Raw genomic sequence first — 18,653 nt, forward strand, 5'->3', positions numbered from 1 at the left:
CTGTGACCTGCATGGGACCATTGGTATTTTAGTGTCATCTTCTGCAGCAGAATTTCCCAAGAAAAGCAAATATTCATCCTGGGAACTCACTGACAGAGACCCAGCTTCAAGTTATACCTGAGCCCAACGAGGGACAGGGTGACAATTGATGGGACAGTATCAATGCTCAGGCATAGCCATGTGTCCCAAAGGCTAGAGGGACATGCAGCACATCCCCCAAGCTGTGTCCTGCAGTGGAAACACCAGTTTCACCCTGACTCACCTCGTGGATGGTGTTGGAAGAACAAGAGTGCAGATAAGCACTATGTGGGACAAGGGAGGCAGCCACCCTGTTCAGCTCTGGAGCTGGTGACTTGTATCCCTGCTATGACCTGCCCTTTGCTTTCACCAGGTTTTTACCCTGGTGAAAAGCAGGTGAAACCTGCTCTCAACACAAACCTGGTGGGTTAAGAGGACTCTTCAATACAAGCCTCAGTTTACACTTGGATTCAGTTAATGTTAAAGAAGAGTGTGAGATTAAATGGCCCCTGTGCTGTCTTATGAAAGACTTGGAATGTGTTTACAGACAGCTTTGCATAACACAAAGGCATCAGCAGAGACCCCACGTGTGCAGTCACTGCTTTACCCATCACTTTGGCTGCATAGCCACTCAGGGACATGGTTGGTACCTCTGCCAGCATGGCAGGGCTCTGCCTGAACACCACAGGGCTCAGGCAGTGAGGCAGCACTCCCCTCCTGAGGTATCAGCCCAACCTCCATCTCCATCTCCCACAGTTGCCCCTACAGCCAGACTCACCAGTCATGGGCCACTTTGCCCAGTTCACGGCTTTCTGTTTTCAAGCTGTGCAGACATCCCTCCCCCCAGCACTGACAGGGCTGCAGTACCTTCACCTCCTCCCACCTTCCAGCCAGGGAGAGAGGCACTGAAAAACACAAAGAAGAAAACTCACCCAGCCCTGGGCCAGCCAAATGGTTTTATACCAGGACAAAAGCTGTGCTGCAGCTCCCAGACAGGCACAGGTGAGGGGCACAGCTGAAGCCTCTTGTCTCTGCCTAATTCTGTTTTCACCAGCTCTGCTCCTGTGTAGCCAGAGCAGGGAGTGCTGAGGAGGGGTTTGTGCAGTTACCAGGACAGAGGTGCTGCTGTTGCAGACACGCTCTTGTCCCAGTACCTTTTCCATCTGTAAAACAGCCCAAGCAGTGGATTCAATTATTTTTTTCTCTCCTAGCACATAAGCCACTAACCATTTATTGCATTAAAAAACCCCTCCTCATCTCTACAACTTTTGTTCTTGTTTTATCCAATCAAAACTCAAGAGGAGGGGGGGAAAAAAAAGAGCTTAGTTTGTCTTTTTTGCAATCACAAAGACCCGATCTCAGCTCCATTGACTCACTAATTGTAAGCACTCAAATGGTTGGGTTTAAAGTTACACTTAGCAGCTGTGAAACATTAGGGTGAAGTGATTACAACCTACTGGAGGATACCGAACATTTTTACAATATCTCAGGAGCATAAGGGAAAGACAACAGGAAATGGTGCAAACTTTCCTACCCTGCACAGCAACGAGCCAGAGCACAGCAGCGAGAAAAGGAGCCTAGAGACGCGGCACAGACGTGCTTTGGAGCCTCGAAAAGTTACTGAGGAAGCCCCAGTGAAAGCACTGTGTGTTTACCCCCCTGTGCTTGGGGGGTCAGAGAGGAAGGGGAGCAGCGTTCAGGGACTTTACAGCTGAACTTTGCAGCAAAACCCTTCTCTGGGCTCTTGGGTGAGGAGGGAGGTCGGAGATCTCGGTGGTGTTTCGCCTTCGGTCGGTTCCCCTCACTGCTCTGCCTTCCCCCAGCCTTGAAACCAGCAAACTTCATCCTCAGGCTGTCCAACTGCTCAAGGCAGGACAGCTCTCACAGGATGGGCATTGGGATGGGGTTTATTGGCTTTGCTTGGGCAGAGCTCATCGAGGCTCCCCAGGGCTGAGCTTTCCCAGCAAAGCTGACACAGCCCAAGCTCCACACGCTCTGCAAAACACCAACCCCACGGGTTATGCCCAGGCCCTGGATTGGCTCTGAGATGTGATTTCATTTGAACTTCAAGCTGTCACATTTGGAGAACCTTTGGCTTTCCACTTCTTTTCAAACAGCAAAACATTCCCCTCCCATGATTTAAGTACGCTACATGCGTGTGTTTATTGCAGAAACCAGGGTAGGATAAGAAGGCAGTATTTCACCTTAATTCATGAAATCTGAACTCAACTTTTAATAGAAGAGCTGCACTTTATGCACAGAGTGATATACAGTCGGCCCCGCTTTAAATGAGACGTTTTGCCTTTTGAACTCAGCAGGAGGCTGCTGCTTACTACTACTGGAAACAGTTTAAAAACCTGCAAGTCCGACGTGTCTTTTGGGCTCTCTTGGAGCCAGTGGTTTATATCATGGCACAACATTCTTGCTGGGCTGCCTGTGACTGCCTGCCAGCCTCTGCTTTTGAAAGTCCAGAGAGTCAGAAACTCACCTGGGTTATTTCCACAGCAAAGGGAGACACTCGTCTGAAATCCTTGCAAAGACTATGAGCCTCTGGCTGTTTTTTTGCTTTAAGTGGGGTTTGGATCATGTCCTTCGACTGAGAACCTGCTTGCATTAAAGGCAGGGGCAGACCTCCCTTAGGAGTAGCTTAGAGCCAGCATCAATGAGCAGGGATGTTCTCGGCTGGTGCTTGGAAAGAGTCTTGCTGCTGAGGTTAAGGCGGAGGAAAGGTGGTGTTGGAGGAAAGCAAGTGGCACTCAGCTGAAATGGGGGCTTTGGTGTGCACCCTAAAGGCAGAGCCCATCAGTGGGAGCAGGCACACACTGCAAAGCACATGCCATGGGGACACGTCACACCAGACCCTATGGAGTTCTCGTTGAATCAGACCCCACAGAGTTCTCATTGCAACACACTTGGCTTCCAGAGGCTCACTGAAGAGCTGGAACTCGGTGGTTATTCTGCTGGGCCGTCTGTAAAAGTATCAAATTAAAGTTAAATTAGTCACCTCACAGCAGTGACCTTTTTTGTTGTTGTTTTTTAAGCCTTCCAGGCTTTCTTACCAGTTTGGCTATGGGGCTATCAGCAGTGGAGAACTGAGGACATTCTTTTCAATGAACCAGACTGAAAATATTTTGGTACAGCCCCAGTTTGTAGGTTTCTTTTTTTCTTCACCCTTCCCCTCCCCTTTAAACAAAACATCCTGATTCAAAGGCGCTTCTTGCAGACTGGGAATTTCCACATGGCCGTATTGCAGCACTTATAAAAAGTGATTTAATGCCTGCCAACAACAAATACATTTGCAATGACACCACTCGGCGTTGTGCACTATCCTACTTTGTGTGTTCAGTAAGAACCAGCAACCAAACTGTGCGGGGCAGGAGGGAGCAGAGCCCTCGCTTTCCTTTGCAAGAACTTTGTCCCTTCCAGCCGCTCTTTGGAAAGCCTGAGAGGAAACAAGCATCACGGTGACAACACAATCCCTTCTGTATGTGTTAATCTGGATTTTGTTTGAACTTTTGGAGCTGACCTTGGCTTGAACTGTGTTAAAAATCCTGACTGGTGTGGACTGACTTGACCCCGCGGTCCCATTTGTCCGCAAGTGCCAGCTCTACCCTCAGCTCCTTACTTCAAGCCATTATTTTACAGACATAAAAGAAAAACAGCATTACAGCAGATATAGCCAGCGGGCTGGAGCTGGGAGTACTTACTTATGGACAAACTCTCCTCTGATTTCATCCCAGGGAAGTTTGTTGGGGTTTTTTTTTCTCGCTTGAGAAAGGACTGACTGAAAACCAAGCAAAAGAGAGATGCAAATGACTGCTGCATGCTCTCAGTTTTTATTAGTGGTTTCCAAGCCTGGAGAGACAAAAATTAAAAATAAGGCTTCTGAGAGCTGAGTGGTGATGTTACAGTTAAAAACAAACAAACAAAAAATCAAGTCCCAGACTGAACTTGGTATTTGGTGTTTGGGGATGGGGTGGGAAGAGGGTGTTTGGTTCTGCAGCACCCCACGGGGCTGGTTGAAGCCGTAAGAGTGCGAAAAGATTTGTGGGTTTAGAGAGTTTCCTCTCATTGCCGTGACTCAAACGGCTTCTATTAAAAACAAGTAGTGGGAAGGAAATTTCATAAGCTGACAGTCCCATCTCTCTGCTTCTTGACACAAGCTGGCTGAGATATAGGAATTCATGTGGTTACTATATGTGAGCCCAGGACTCTTTTATCAGCAGAGTTATGCGCCGCTCGTTCTGACTGTGCACGGTCAGTGGGTTGTATGGGCTCAGGCCACTCCGTGGGTTCTGGGAAGCCCCTTATATGTGATGCTGTAACACAACAGATGTAGGTGAGTGTCTCTGCTTCCTGGTTCTCACCCCACTGAAATCGGCGGGGTGAAGACACAGGGCTTCAACCAAGGCAAGGAGCTGCAGCTGGGGGCAGATGCCTGAGCAGAGAGGTGGGTGTTGATTTTCAGAGGTGCTAAGTGGGTGCAAGACACATCACCTGCCTCCCCTTTTTGAAAATCCTGCCCTTGCACAGGGGAGTGAGAAAGCAGGGAGGCCAACCCGAGCTAGGCTGGCTGCAAAACATCCACTGATGGCTTTAATTAAAGCTCTTAAGTTAGTAAATACACACATAGTCTCGTCCAGGAAGACACACGAAGCCCACAGCCAGCCCGGTAACACTCCATGAACATTGCCATTTAAGCAGTTTCCTGTTTGACTTAGGTTTATTCAATGACACATGCATTTCTGGACAGACATCTGAGTTCCAATGAACAACTTTCATAACCAAATATGAGAAATTTGTGACTGCAGTTAGTCAATTAAGTATGTTTCTAAAATACATGACTAGAAGGAAACCAGAGCGATAGAGAGAATTCTTCCAAAGAACAAAAAGAGACATTTCCATCTGTAATACTCCTGGCATTGATGAGTATCAGTGGGGAAGGAGGGCAGCAAGGAGATGCAACGAGGAAGGAATAGCATTATCAACCCTGTCCACAGAAAGTTCTCCAGTTTCCAGTCTCTCCAGTTCCTTTGTTAATGCTCAGCACTATTGCAAATGGCGAGAGCTCCTCTGAGTTACGGAGATTCCCTTCACCTCTCAACACAACACACACCAGCAGAGAAACAGTTGTGAAACCATGTGCTCAACCAAAAGAAGGGCTTAGAAATGTTTCCTCTTCAACCAACCTCTTCCTGAACACAGCGAGAAAAGCAGCCGCGGAGCTATATCAGGATTGGAGACGGAGTCTCTTCATATTGCACAGGAACACAAAGGTTTTGTGAGTGCGTCTCAGGAAGGTTGGAGAGTCGTCGCTGTTGGTCAGGGTAACGAGAAGCACCCGGCACAGCGGCCAACGGACACACTGGGATTGTTTAGGTGGGGAGGCAGCTCGTTACCCTGCCTGGAGCTCTCCTCAGCTGTTTGGGCTCGTTTAAGGGAATCCCGTGGGGAAAAGGCTGAGGGGTTGGTTCTCGTTAGTCGGGAGAGGGGATCTGTAGCCGTCGAAGTTGCGTGGGATGCTGCCGCTGGTGGAACCGGAGCTGTTACTCAGTGTCTCTATGCTTCCCTCTCGCTGAAGCTCTGCAACGGGAAGAGAGAGCAGGGCCTGGTTAGTTTTGGATAAACCCAGCCATGAGACATCACTTTAATTGACAAATCTGTTTATTGTACCATTGCTCTAACATTTGCTTGTCCATCTGTCTTTTCTGAGGTGATTTGATGAATCACTCCAGAGGCATCCCAGCTCCTAGTTCTGCTTCTCTGCTGGGCTCACAGCTCAGCTGAGCTGAAGCAGAGCTGCATGGGGAGGTTACAGGCTGCCTGGCAGAGCAGCCCCTCTCCTGGGACTGAGGCTACTGACTTGTGACATGCCAGAACTTGATGGTGGGGATGCTCACAACTGAACTGAGCAGGGTGCAAAGGGTACAGTGGCAGATGATGAAATATCTTTGCTCAGAGATGGTGAGGAAGGGTGAGTGGCAGCAACACCAATTACCAGTGGAGTGTACCAGCAGTGCATAACCACTGCTACTCTCCACCTTGGGGACAGCAGGGACTTTCCACAATCCTTTATCCTGCATAAATGGACATAAATAACTCTGCTCTTTTAAGCCAAACAGAAAATATCCCCTTTCCTACATGCCTGAGCTGTGCCTCAAAGCAAAACAGAAAGCAGGCCTGACTGTGGCTCTCCCTCTCCTGGTCACACGCATCCAGACATCCTCACTGACCTCCCAAAGCCTTTACTGCTCCCTAATCTCGAACCACGAGGATTTCTGGTGTGTGCAGAGCATCGTTTCTAACTGTGGCCTCTCTGTGAGCCACTTGAACCCAGCAGTTGACTCGGTGGCAGCGTGCAGCAGTGTGGCTGGGCAGCGTCAGCCCGGGCAGCACTCAGCGGCGGCATGCAGCAGTGAGATTAGGCAGAGCCCCACACACAGGCCAGGAATCCTCTCCCAGGCCAGGAATCCTCTCCCAGACACACGGTGACAGGCTACAAGAAATATTCTGGCGAGTTGCAACATGCAGCCCTGAGTGTGACTTCCATCAGCTGCTTCTGGGCAGTCTGTGCTGGAGGGTATAGGATGGGGATATAGGAGCTTTGGGCTAATTCTGCAGTTAAAGGTGAAAGAGGAAAATAACTCTCGTTTGCTGCACACGGCATCATCATGTGTGTAAGGCACAGGGGCCAAAACAGAGCAGACAGGCAGCTTTCCCTGTCCCTGCAGGAGGAGGTTTGCTTAGGTGGAGATGGGAAAGAGCTGCAGACACAGGAGCTAGAGGAGTAGTGCCTGCTTAGCTTTCTGCTAAACGTGACTGCACCTCTGGTCTATGCACACCTCTGTCTCTTCACTAGGGTATTTAATTGTCTGTAAACACCATGACTCTCCTTTTCGTGCAAGGAGACTCCAAGATAAGGACATATCCATACACAAATTGCATGGCAAAAACCAGAAAGGCAGTTCTCTAAAACAAAAAGCATCCTTGGATGCTGCACAGCTCCTGTTTGCTACCTGGGCACTGCAAGGACAGCAGCCAGATGAGCACACACCTAGCAAAGGAGGACTTGGGGATTTAATCTTGATGGTGGAGGTAACTTGCAATGGAGATAATCTGCCCAGGATATATGAAAATCAAATCAGCAGGAAACCGGTCACCCTATAAGCAGTGACGATAATGACCTCAGCTCTATTAATCACCACTTCTTGCCAGTATTTGGTGAAGGAATGTCCATGTCTAAACCTCTTCATTTTCCTCACATCCTTACTCTCCCATGAGTTCAGGAAGTAAAAACAGTAATTTAAATCAGAAATGAGTGGCGTATCCCACACTAATACTGTGCTTATCCTGTCTGATTTGGGGCTTTTATCTCTCTCTGCACACAGCTGGCTTCGGTTAAACGTCCCACGTCAGAGCTCTCGGGTGCTGTGCGGCCACTGCCCGCGCTGGGCAGGATGGGACTGCCCCAAACAGCCTTTGGGCTGCTGAACTCCTCACAGGGCTACTTTGCCTGCTCTGTCTTTTTAAGCTGTAATTGATTTTCAGGCACATGTTGTGTTTTCAGTAACCGTAGCAAAAGAAGGGAGAGGGAAAGAGTAAGGGAGCATTTGTTTCCCCGCAGCCCCGTGGCTCCTGCGTGGCTGTTTCTGCCCCTCGGGGCCCAGCACTTGCCTGCCAGCTCCTGCCTGTCCTTGGCCACGCCGTGTCCTGCCTGTCCTTCGGTGACCCATGTGGGACCACATGCTCTGCCGAGATGGGATTTGGGGGAATTTGGGCTTGCAGGGTGGCTTTTTGAGGCGGAAGGGGCTGTGGGATTTCTGTAGCCAGCAGCACTTGTCACTTCTGCGGGGGACTGCCAGGGGGTGGCACTGCAGAGACTGATGCCAGCCAGGGAAAAAGCGTGGACAAAAAACCAGGGAGGCAGAGCAGTGGGCACAGGGCCTGGCTGGGGTCCCATCCTGACTGTGTCACACCACTGCTCCCTTTGCTGCTGTCAGGCCTGTAAACCCCTTCAGTTAACAACGGGGAGGGAGAAAAGAGAGGGTAAAAAGAGCTGCAAAGGCACGAGAGGAACTAGAGGAGCAGTTTCCCATCTCTCCGGCCCGCACAGAGCCCGCTTCGGGTTCAAAGGGGGTCAGGTTAAAAAGCAGGGGAGTTCTCACATCCGCAGACAGCAAAGGCACACGTTCCCCACGGCAGAGCGGCCTCAGGGCCCTCCAGCAGCCCTGTGTCGCGAACCCGCTCGCTCTGGAACTAATTACATGGCGAGGCAGACGAGTGCTGTATTCTGATCCCTCAGAAAGCGCTGCAAGCCTCCTGGGCGCTGCGGCAGAGAGCACTGCTGTGCTCAGGAAATTGGGCCCTTGCCCTTGCCCGAGCCCGGCCCTCACGCACGGCTGGGGCACGCGGGACATGCAATTAGCCATTACACGGTCACCAGGGACTACCTGTGATGCACATCTGACCCCTAGGACCCCAGTCAGCACATTTTCCTACATTCCCCCAAATTAGTCCATTTCCCTCCCCCCCCAGCTGTTTCATTAATAAAAAAGACAATTAAAAAATAGTCCAGAGCAAACTATTCTTGGTGGGTGTCAGGAGGATGGGCAATGCTTTCTTCTGTAGTGTCCAGTGACAGGACAAGAGGCAATGGACAAAAGCTGGAACACAAAAAAAATCTACCTAAATACAAGGAGAAAGTAGTTTGGTGCTGGGGTGAGGGAGCCCTGGCCCAGGCTGCCCAGGGAGGCTGTGGAGGCTCCTTCTCATGAGATTTCCAAACCAACCTTGAAATGTTCCCGTGCCCCCTGATTGAGGGGAACCTGCTTTAGCAGGGGGTTGGGCTGGATGAGCTCTGAAGAGCTCTTCCAACCCTCACCATTCTGTGCTTCTATGGTTATCTTGCCTCCCAGACCTCCCAGCAGACCAGAGCACGGCAGAAGCACCTGCATAGCAATGCCAATGTTACTCCCTTGGGAAGCTCAGAGAAAGCTCTATGATATGGGGACACCTTTCCTGTTATGGGGTAAAAAAACTGGGGGATGATATCTGATACACCCAAGTGCAGAAGGAACTACCACAGATCCCTCCAGAGATGCAGTGCAGGCACTGCCTTGGGATGGATGTGGCACAGTTAAAAAGGAGGTAAAATACCACCCAGACGTGTCACATAACCGGTCAGACCACCGGTGGCTGTTGTGCTTCCTGAAAAATACAACCAAAAAAACCCCAACAGGATCTCCTTTATAGAAAGACAGGGGCAAGTGTCAGGAGAGCCCTGAGCAGCGGTGGCTGTGAAGGATGAAGGCTCAGCACCGCGCCGGCAGAGCAGGACACGGCTGCCCAGAGAGTGATTTCGTTTACTTCGGTGGAGTTACGCCAGGAATGGACTTGGCCCCAGCATGTCTGAGGGTTATTGTATCTGCATTCCCCCATGCATATACTGTCGAGATGTATTAACTTCCTTAAATGTACCAGTAAAACAACCTCTTATGATACACTTTAATGAACTTGTACAGTAGCCAACAAATTGTGCATCATATAAAACCCATTCGGCCTTATAGACTCTCTGGCTATTTTGTAATAACTGCAATTTGCTTCTGCTGAAGCAAGATAACCAGAGTTGAGAAGTCGGGCTTTGCAGAAACCTAAATATTTGATTTGGGGGGGAGCGGGTGGGAGAAGGAAGAAAGGGGCCTCTGGGAGCTATTTATGGGGTCAAAATAACATGAGACCTGCTCTTCTCGTAGCATTTCCACCATCAAGGAAATGAAATACTGTGAGAAGACCAGCACTTGCATTATTTTGGCCCCATAAATGGCTCCCTGAGGCTTTCAAAAGCCCGTGAAAAACAAACACAAATACAAATAAATGCTAATACTGGAAACGTAAATACTAAAACCTGCCCATGTCCCCGGAGGAAACAGCTCACAAAGCCCTGACTGCCCTAAAAGTGAAAAAAAGGACCCCCTCCCCCAAAAAAAGACAGGAAAATAGATGAAGGAGCTGGAACATCTGCTGAAGCCATGAGAGGAAAGTCACTTCAGGGGAGCTGGGAACAGCCCTGCCTTGCTTTTGACAGTAACAGTAATGGGCACCGCTGGCATCACTCAGGGTCCCAGAGTAACAGAGATTTTCAGGGCACACACACTTTCCACCACGGTGAATGCAGCAGCAGCAAAAATCCTCACTGCTGCTGGCACGGTGAGCAGTGGCAATCAAGAGTAGGGGGGTAAGGTGGCATGGCAAGTGGCCAGCCAGAGTGGCACACAACACCCTCCCATGGCCCTGCAGCATCCAGCACACTCAGGGGCTGCGGAAATACTGATGCTGCTTGGAGAGCAAAGGGGCACTAAAGGTGTTGCAAAGGAAACGCTGTCTGCTCTCTGCCTGGCACCACTTCCAGCAGACCTGCCTCCAGACTGGCACTGGCACAGTCTTCCTGTGGTCCCCACGTTGTTGCATGAGAAACTGAAAATGAAACCTCCCGTCAAACATTTCTTTCTGCTGATACTCCCAACCTCCACGCTGCAGCCTGTCCCCCTTGTTCTGCTGCCCAAACCACTTGTCTCTCCCTGAGCTGGCTGCCAAGATGGAGAGGAGGAGGAAGAGGAGGAACTGCTCTGAGGACAGCCCCGAGGTTCTCAGGTCTGGGGGAGTGGTGCCATCCCCTGTCCAGCGAGGTGGCTGCACCCTCAGTTCCCGAAAGCTCCAGGAACTGTCAAAGGACCCCATCAAATCTAGAACGGTACAAAAGCCCTGCCAAGCTTTAAATGTGAAGCCATTTTATAGGGTGCATTAATTCAATGCCTGAAGAAAATCTATATAGCCCTCTTTTGCCCGGAACACTCATAAATTATGCTGCCTTTCTTGTTTGTGCTCTCTCTGTAGAGGCCCACTTGAAGCCGTGGTATCTCCTTTATGCCTACTCCAAAATCTCATCTCCAGTGCATTATTTCTTCTAATGGTTCTTTTCCCTTTCTCTCTGTTTGCTTTCCCCTGTTAAGCACAGTTTCAAAATATCCTCCCCAATCATTTGCTGGAAGAGCTGACCCTTTCCTCTTACCTAGCGAGGGCTGCCTGGGCTCCCGCACAGCCCGGCGGAGCCGCAGCCAGGATAAATGATACAATGACAGCAGCCTGATGTGTCAGGGCAGCGGGGAAGCGGCAGCAACTCTGAATACAAGAATTATTCTTCATCATCTCAAACTGTCACAACACATTACCCTCAAAGCCGCAGCTCGCTGAAGGAGTGACCCTGGACTGAATGGGAGAGTGCTCGGGGAAAGAACTAATTGTAGCCTCTTTTCACACGTCAGTCACTTTTCACAGCACCAAGCCTTTCAAGCTCAACTAATGTCAAGTTCCCTTTTCCTTTTGCTGGGCTGAGTATTTCTGATTTTTAAGGATGGCATTTTTAAAGGAACAAGGTCTCTGGGCGAGGGATGAGGCCAGGGAGGGGAGGAAAGGAAGCGTCAGAGTGAGCACGCATCAGAAAGTCCATCAGACGCCTGAAGACTCGTTAGGAATTAGACAATTAACAAGTAGGAATGCAGGAAGTGGGGTAATGGCCAGCAGGGCTTGAATCTCCTCGATTTCATTTCTGTCATTCACTGCAATTGTTTCGGGGAACTTCTTGGGCTCTGCCACACACCAAAGGGGCTGCGAGCGCGGGAACGACTCGGCCCTCCCCCCAGGATTAGGATGCAAGATGGTCATTTTCCAGTGGTGGGGAAGAGAAACAAGGTGCTGCTTGCCAAGACCACCTCTCCCTGGCCACGAGTAGCTTCTGAATGAACAGCAAAAAGGCCAAAATTAGAGCCTCATTTGAAAATAAAAGATTCTTTCCTTCATTTGGAGGAGAAGTGAGAAGACTCCCTGCGGACACAGCTCTTGGAATGACAGCCCGGGCTGTGCTCCTGGGCAGGCAAAACCTAAGGGCCCTTCACACCTTCTTGTCTTTAACAAATCCTACAATATTCTGTGGCAAGGACTGTTTTTTTCCCCTTATGTTTGCACAATGCCTATCATGGAGGACTTTGCAGAGCTGACTGAGGCTTCTGAGTGTTACTTATTAACTATAATGAATAATAATTATGCAGTTTCTGCCATCTGGATTCTCATTCAAAAGGATCCTATATAAAATGAACACTAAAAGGCAATTTGTATTAACACAATGGAAGTCTTGAGGATCTCTTAAACTGTTTGTAATTTACACAATACTCCCCAGTGAATGGATTAGTTAAACATTTTTATTTTACAGATTGCTGCTGAAGGGAGAGGGATGGAGCTCACACCAACCCCTGATGTGTGCCTTCCGCTCCCCTGGACGCCGACACGCACTTTTACACGAAAGCTCTCCATCTTGCAGTGTTTAGACAACATCCCAAACTCAGCTGGACACTTTTGGCTCTATTTCTGCATGAACATGTATTGTGAACATCACAACTGGTCCCCCACAGGAGCTGGTGCTGCTGCCTGGGACAGGCATGGCATAGCCCAGGGCAGAAAAGGGCTCTCAGCTGATGCGAGGACATAAACCAAAGTGGGATGCAGAAATACTACCCCTAACGCTGGACTGGAAACTGCATTACTGCTACTGCAGTTGCAGATTTTTCTTGGGTAGTCCCCCTTTTCTAAATTAAATGCAATTATGCTAACGAGAGAGTTCTAATTATAATCCATCTCCACTATACCCCGGGCGGCTGCTCTGAGGCCTGGACCCACAGAGCTGTCTCCAGCCCCACTGGCAGGGAGGGCAGAGAGGGGCACGTCACCCCTGGAGGGAACCTCTGATTTTGGGTATTTGGATCAGCAAAAATAGTTACTGTTGAATTGTTGTGAAACAAAAGCATCAAGGACTCAGTAAAGCTCTTAATTTCCCGAGCTCTTTTTAATTTGAGATGGCTGTAGAGAAATTTCTGGGCAAATGGATTTTTAACGTTGCTCCTTTCCAAAGGGAGCAGAGACAGAAAACTGGTTCCCAGCTTTATGTATTACTGTAACATTTACAAATCTGTATGATAATGTTTAAAGGCCAATTAAACCTGCTGCTCTCTGGCCCAAGTCCCATGCCCTGCTCTTGCAGAACCATTAGCTCCTGCCAGTTCCTCCTGTGCTCCAGAAAACAGCCCAGGCAGCTGTGGGGACCCATTTCCCGTGATGTTTTTGGTGGCCATGATAAACCTGCTCCTAAGAAATGTTTCTTTTTCCTTGTTGGTTTTTTTTAACCCAGCAGTTTGAGAAGGGAGATTTTAAACACTATTGAAAGGAGTAAATGTAACACTATGGCATTTGAACACTGAAAATCAATTCCCGTATTAAAACCATTTCACCTTGCTGTAATCTGAAAGATGTTGAGACACCACAGAAGCACCCACATTAAATTTGCAAAGTAAAAAAGGACTGGCAAACACTGCCTGAACAACTTCTCTGAAATCAGAATTCAGTGGCCTATGTAAAATATTAGTTACTGTCAAACTATCTTACAATAACTCTAACGCTGAATCCACGTAGAGTTCATTAATGCCATGCACTTGGAGATGAAACCTGGCATGTTGGAAAAAGGGTGGCAGGATCTAGCAAGGGGATGAGGAGGTACAGGAGGCAGGAGATAACCAGGGGAATGAAGACTGAGCCTTCTGAACATCAGAGCCCCTCCGAGACCGCAAAGTTCATTTCTAGTGCCTTATTTCAATGTGAAGATGCCAAACAACTAACACTTAAGAAAATGGGGAGGACATCTGAACTTACATAAATGTCTGGGTTTACTTCAGGCACGAAGAGATTGTTCAGATAGGGACAAAACATTTTTCATGCATGAACTTCTAAAGAATCCTGTCTACCAAAAAAAAACCACCCCAACAAAAGCAAGCAGCTTGTTTTCTCGTTTAAAAAGAGAACCCAAAAGGCTCCATCTGACTCGAGCCCATGGAGTAGGAGACCCAAGACTTTGGCCTGTTGCCAGACTTGACTCTGAGCATTTTATGGAAGGTTAAAAGTGCAGTAGATAAAGGAGCAGCATTTAGAGGGAGAATATTCTTCACGATAGGCACTTTCACAATGACTCCAGTGCTTTTAAAAAATAATCTCAAGTTTCCTAGAGCTGTATATTTTGTAAAGAGGTTTAAGGATGTTTTTCCTAAATAAATGGCACTTCAGGAGGATGAGTTGCCAATTTTAGACAGTATGTGAAATTTCAAAAGCTAGAATAGTCAAATGCTCAGAGAAAACAATTTCTGTAGCCTATCCACATCATGGAAACCTACAACTCCTTGTGCAGGACTTCTAGAAGAGTCTTAAAAATGAACATGCAGATACAGTTGTTTGGGTTTAAAGAAATTCTCTCCTACCCCACCTGGAAAGTTTTCATATGTTGCTACTCTAAATTCCTGCAATCTACCTTATATGTAACACACTTTCCTGTGCAAGCCAGTGTGTACAGGAGATGTTTTTTCATGCATTTAGGCAGAATTATCTTGTGTCTTCGGTTACGCAAGTAGCACATCTGTGTATATCAGACCAAAAACATTCAAAGACAAAACACTGTATTAAAATTCCTGGGTTTGGTCTCTCATTCCCAGGGTTATGGAAGTGCCTTGGATTACTCAACAGTGACCCCTCTGTCAGCCTCTGCCTCCACAAAAGAAAATACAAACTCTATTGTATATTCTACCAACTCCGTGTCCTACACCCTCTAGGCTCTTTGAATCTTGCTCAGAAGTTTTGGTGGCAATGCTCCTATTCCTGAAACCACCACCCTTCTGTCCAGAGCAGGTCTGGGCCCAACATATGGATCCAACCATCCCCCTTCCCACCAGAGCTGGAGCCACTAGAGATCTTGGCGCAGGGGACTCCTCCCTCAAAGGTGGGTACAGCAAAGCAGGAGTGTGACAAGCAGGAGCACTTGGGGAGTGCTCAGGTCCCTCCTCCTCTCCTGTGCTTGGCCCAACAGTCCCAGCAAAAAAAGCTGGGTAAGCAAAAGCTGCCTGAAGGTCAAACCCACAAACCTGGTGATTGCCTCAGGGTCTGGGCAACCCTGAGCTGATATGCTGAATGGGGGACTTCAGACTCCAAACTTCAAACTTCACTTTCTTTCATATCTAAGACACATTTTTTTTTTCTCCTCTTGTGATGTTGTCTTGGTTATTTGGCCTCTTTTAATAACTCTCAGTTAGGAAGACAAGGCAAGCCTGGAGGAAGACAACTTCTGTGCTCAGTGTGCCTCTGTGTGCATCTTGCATACGTGCATGATGTGCTTCTGACACAAACGTACTGCTGAGTTCATTTTAAAAGGATAATATTACAAAGCAAAGTAATTCTGGCACAACTTCTAGTACTTCTGACACGAAGTGGCCTTTTGGGCCAGTGAGGAAAGCTACTGAGAGGCTCTGGGCTGTCTCCCCAGTGCAGATTGATGCAGAGGAGGAAGCTAGACTGGGCTGGAATTTGGGTTTGTTTCAAAGGAAAAGTTAAAAGTTTCGGGGGAGCAGATGCTCAGCTGGTCCAAATCAGAAGAGTTTCATTGAAGCTCATGGTATGACGTCACCATGGACTCATCTTGTCTGCTCATCTAAACAGTTCAAGGTTCTCAAGTCGGAAAAGCTCAGGTAGAGATCGAAGGAGCAGAAGTCTTTTCCTTTCATTTCCCTTGGTGCTGTTTTCAGGGTCACTGAGAAATTCCAAATCCATCCAAATAATCCTAGTTCCAAATGCAACTGATTTGGTCTATTTAGTCAATTATTTTAAAGATTATGTTAACATTGCTGCTTCAAGCAGGCCAATTTCTAAACACAGATCTAATTTTATGAAGCACTCAAAGCTTGCTCTTAAAAATCACATCTCTACCTAGACTGAGTATTAATTGAGCCTGGAAAAACAACAGGCCAACCCTGTGGGCTCGCTCTCCTGCAGGATTGCTTGAGGCTCTTAATACACTCTATCTTATTTATATAGCTCCAAATTCAAAGCTTGATTCGGCCCTCTGTTAATGGAGTTGTTCAACATAGCAGTTTGCATTCGGCCTCATGAAACCTGAAGGCAGGTGAAAAAAGGAAATTTGGCATTTTCACTTTCTAAAAGTCATATTTAAAAATCATTCCAAGTATTGACTCTGATCTACTTCACCTTTTTAGCTAGTGTCTGACAAAGCACTGTCAAACATGTGAATGAGCTGCAGCCTGGAGATGAGCATGTGGCAGAGGATAACTCTTGTGTGAAATCTAAAAGACCTAATGGCAAACCAAGGCATTCCTCTGGCCACGTCCCACGTAACAGGCAATTTAAATCATCTCAAGCTGTGCAGATTCTGCCTTTTACCTGGGAATCTGGCAGTGAAGTTAGCCCAACTGCTTGCTCTTCACGTTGTGCTCTTTACAGACTTTGCTTACATTTTGATAAGTGACCAGCCACATTTCCAAAAGATAAACCAGAGACAACACAATCCTGGCACAATATGGAGATTTTCTTTTTTCTCTTTTAAAAGCTGAGGATGAAAGTAGCCCTGAGTGAAGGCAAAAAAGCACACTCAGATTTCAGCTTAGGGATCTGTCCCTGTACAATTAATCTACCCACTGATGCCTCTGTGGCTGCAGATGAGCAAGGTTGCTAGGTTAATCTTGCTTTTGATTAACACCTGCAAATGTCATTTGCACCTGAAAACCTGGCCTCAGTGATGGGAAGAGCTGCTCAGTGATGCCTGTGGGTGGTGGTCTTGGGAACAGATGGGAGATGCCATCCATGGGAATGCCCTGCTCTGCCTTAGGAGAAAATCAGAAGGGCAACACATCCGAGCAGTCCTCAGCAGGGCACTGCTGCTGTTCTCTGGTGCTACCTGTATCTGGTTAGCAATCCACCACCATTTCTTCCCTGCTCACCTTGACCAGAGCTCTACACGTGCTCACCATCCCCAGCTCCCCGCTCCCATGCTGTGCCAACCCACTCAGAGTGGAGGGAATGAGGCTGGTCCTGGTTGCTGACCCCACCAGCACCTTCCTGCCTGCAGCCTTCCCAGAAAAACATCTTTGGAAACACTCGGAGAAGTGATACTGACCCTTTGTCTTTCACAACGCCATCAGCTTTGGATATAAACACAGAGTTCATGTGTCGCAGGGATACTGAGAAAGTCGCTGACCAAGGACATAGCAAACAAATACTGAAAAGAAATAAATAACGATGGCATTTTAGCTGTGGGGGTCTTCTTGGGAAATGGGATAAAATGGCTTGCACAGAAAAAGGCAGTAAACAGTTTATGTCCTGGAACAGCCGTTTTACAGGGTGGGTGGCTTCCTGGCACGTCAGGAGGTGACACGCCACCAGCCAGCAGCAGGGTCTCCCAAATCCTCTGTCTTGCCACAACAAGGAAAGGTTGCTTAAAAATTTAAACCCCTTACCACCTATTTCTGCCTGCACAGAGAACTAATTCCTTCCTCTTTGGGATGCAGGACAGGCTGCAGGGAAGCTGCTCCCTGCTTGTGATGGGAAATACCTTGGAGAAATCTCAGAGGCTCTCGCTAATGTCTGAGGAACACGAAGCAAAGGCCAAGAGCCAGCTAGCAACAAAAGCACCACCACCTCGTCTGAAGCGACAGGGATGAACTCCAGAATATAAACAACAGAAGTGGGGAAGAAGCTATTTACATTTTTCAGAAGTTTTACTCCTTTTCCACAATCAGCTCATGCATTACCAAGCATGTAATTACCAGTGATGTAATTTAAGAGGGCATCAGTAGAAACACAGCAGCTAGTCTATTATCTTTCTGTCCTTACATTTTGCTTCAATGTCTTTTCCATTCTCTGTGAACACATGACTTTCACACTGCACCATTTTTACAGGAAGAATACACCTTTGGATGTTTCAATCACTTGGATGCACCTCCACAGGGGACCTCAACACCTTCCACTTCTGCTGGGGCAGGGTTGGGTCCCCCATTTGCAAAACACTTCCAACTGATTTGTCATTTTTCTTACTCTTTTCTTTTGGTCAGCCAATTGTGCACACCAAATTGAGCAATAACAAACAGAGGAGGATGAAAACTGCTGCAGCTTGAGAAGTGAGCTCAGGATATGAGTCCTCCTCACCGGATGCCTGGAAGATGTCACTGAAATTCTCTCTCCCTTAGTGCAACCCGTGTGGAGCCAATATGAACTCCCAGCAAAGTGCTTAAAAACCCATTATTTATAATAACTGTTAAATGATGAGACATTGTTTACCCAGATCACAAGATAAATTCTCACTTACAGAATGCTTGCCTGACCGTCCTGAACGTCATCTGGTTTTTATTTAAATGCAAAATGTAATTAGGCTCCCAATAACACAGCAGAAGAATTCAATAAGATAGGGCTTTTCACTTACAGTTTAATATTAACATTTTCCCATAAATGTTAATGAATAAAAGTCTACTGTTTTATATATTATCCATGGTGGGGAGACAGTAGGCTAGGTATAGAAGGAAAGCTAATCTCGTCATAGAAGAAATTATGATCTATATCTCAAGGAGAACTACCTATTCCCAGCATGGCCACGACACTGCTTCCTCCTGGGACAGTCACCACACCTGGCCCCATGAGATGTGCACCTGGGAGCCTCTCTCCCCATCAATTCTCCTCCAGCCAAAATTCCCTTTGGGTTTTCT

General features: G+C 47.8%; 1 protein-coding gene across 8 annotated transcripts in view; it reads right to left on the reverse strand.

The window, feature by feature from the left end:
- Positions 1-4,730: 4,730 nt before the first annotated feature.
- The window catches only part of BCAS3 (BCAS3 microtubule associated cell migration factor), a 344,925-nt gene continuing 331,002 nt past the window's right edge, over positions 4,731-18,653 (reverse strand). For 5 of the 8 annotated variants that reach the window (XM_062012154.1, XM_062012155.1, XM_062012152.1 and 2 more), the window contains one exon: positions 4,731-5,601. In XM_062012154.1, coding sequence (XP_061868138.1) covers positions 5,453-5,601 — 149 coding nt within the window. In that variant the 3' untranslated portion in view covers positions 4,731-5,452. The remainder of the gene's footprint in view (positions 5,602-18,653) is intronic. The other 3 variants (XM_062012159.1, XM_062012156.1, XM_062012157.1) reach the window with 2 other exon arrangements.

The sequence above is a fragment of the Colius striatus genome, chromosome 20, assembly GCF_028858725.1.
Source record: "Colius striatus isolate bColStr4 chromosome 20, bColStr4.1.hap1, whole genome shotgun sequence".
Taxonomy (NCBI): domain Eukaryota; kingdom Metazoa; phylum Chordata; class Aves; order Coliiformes; family Coliidae; genus Colius; species Colius striatus.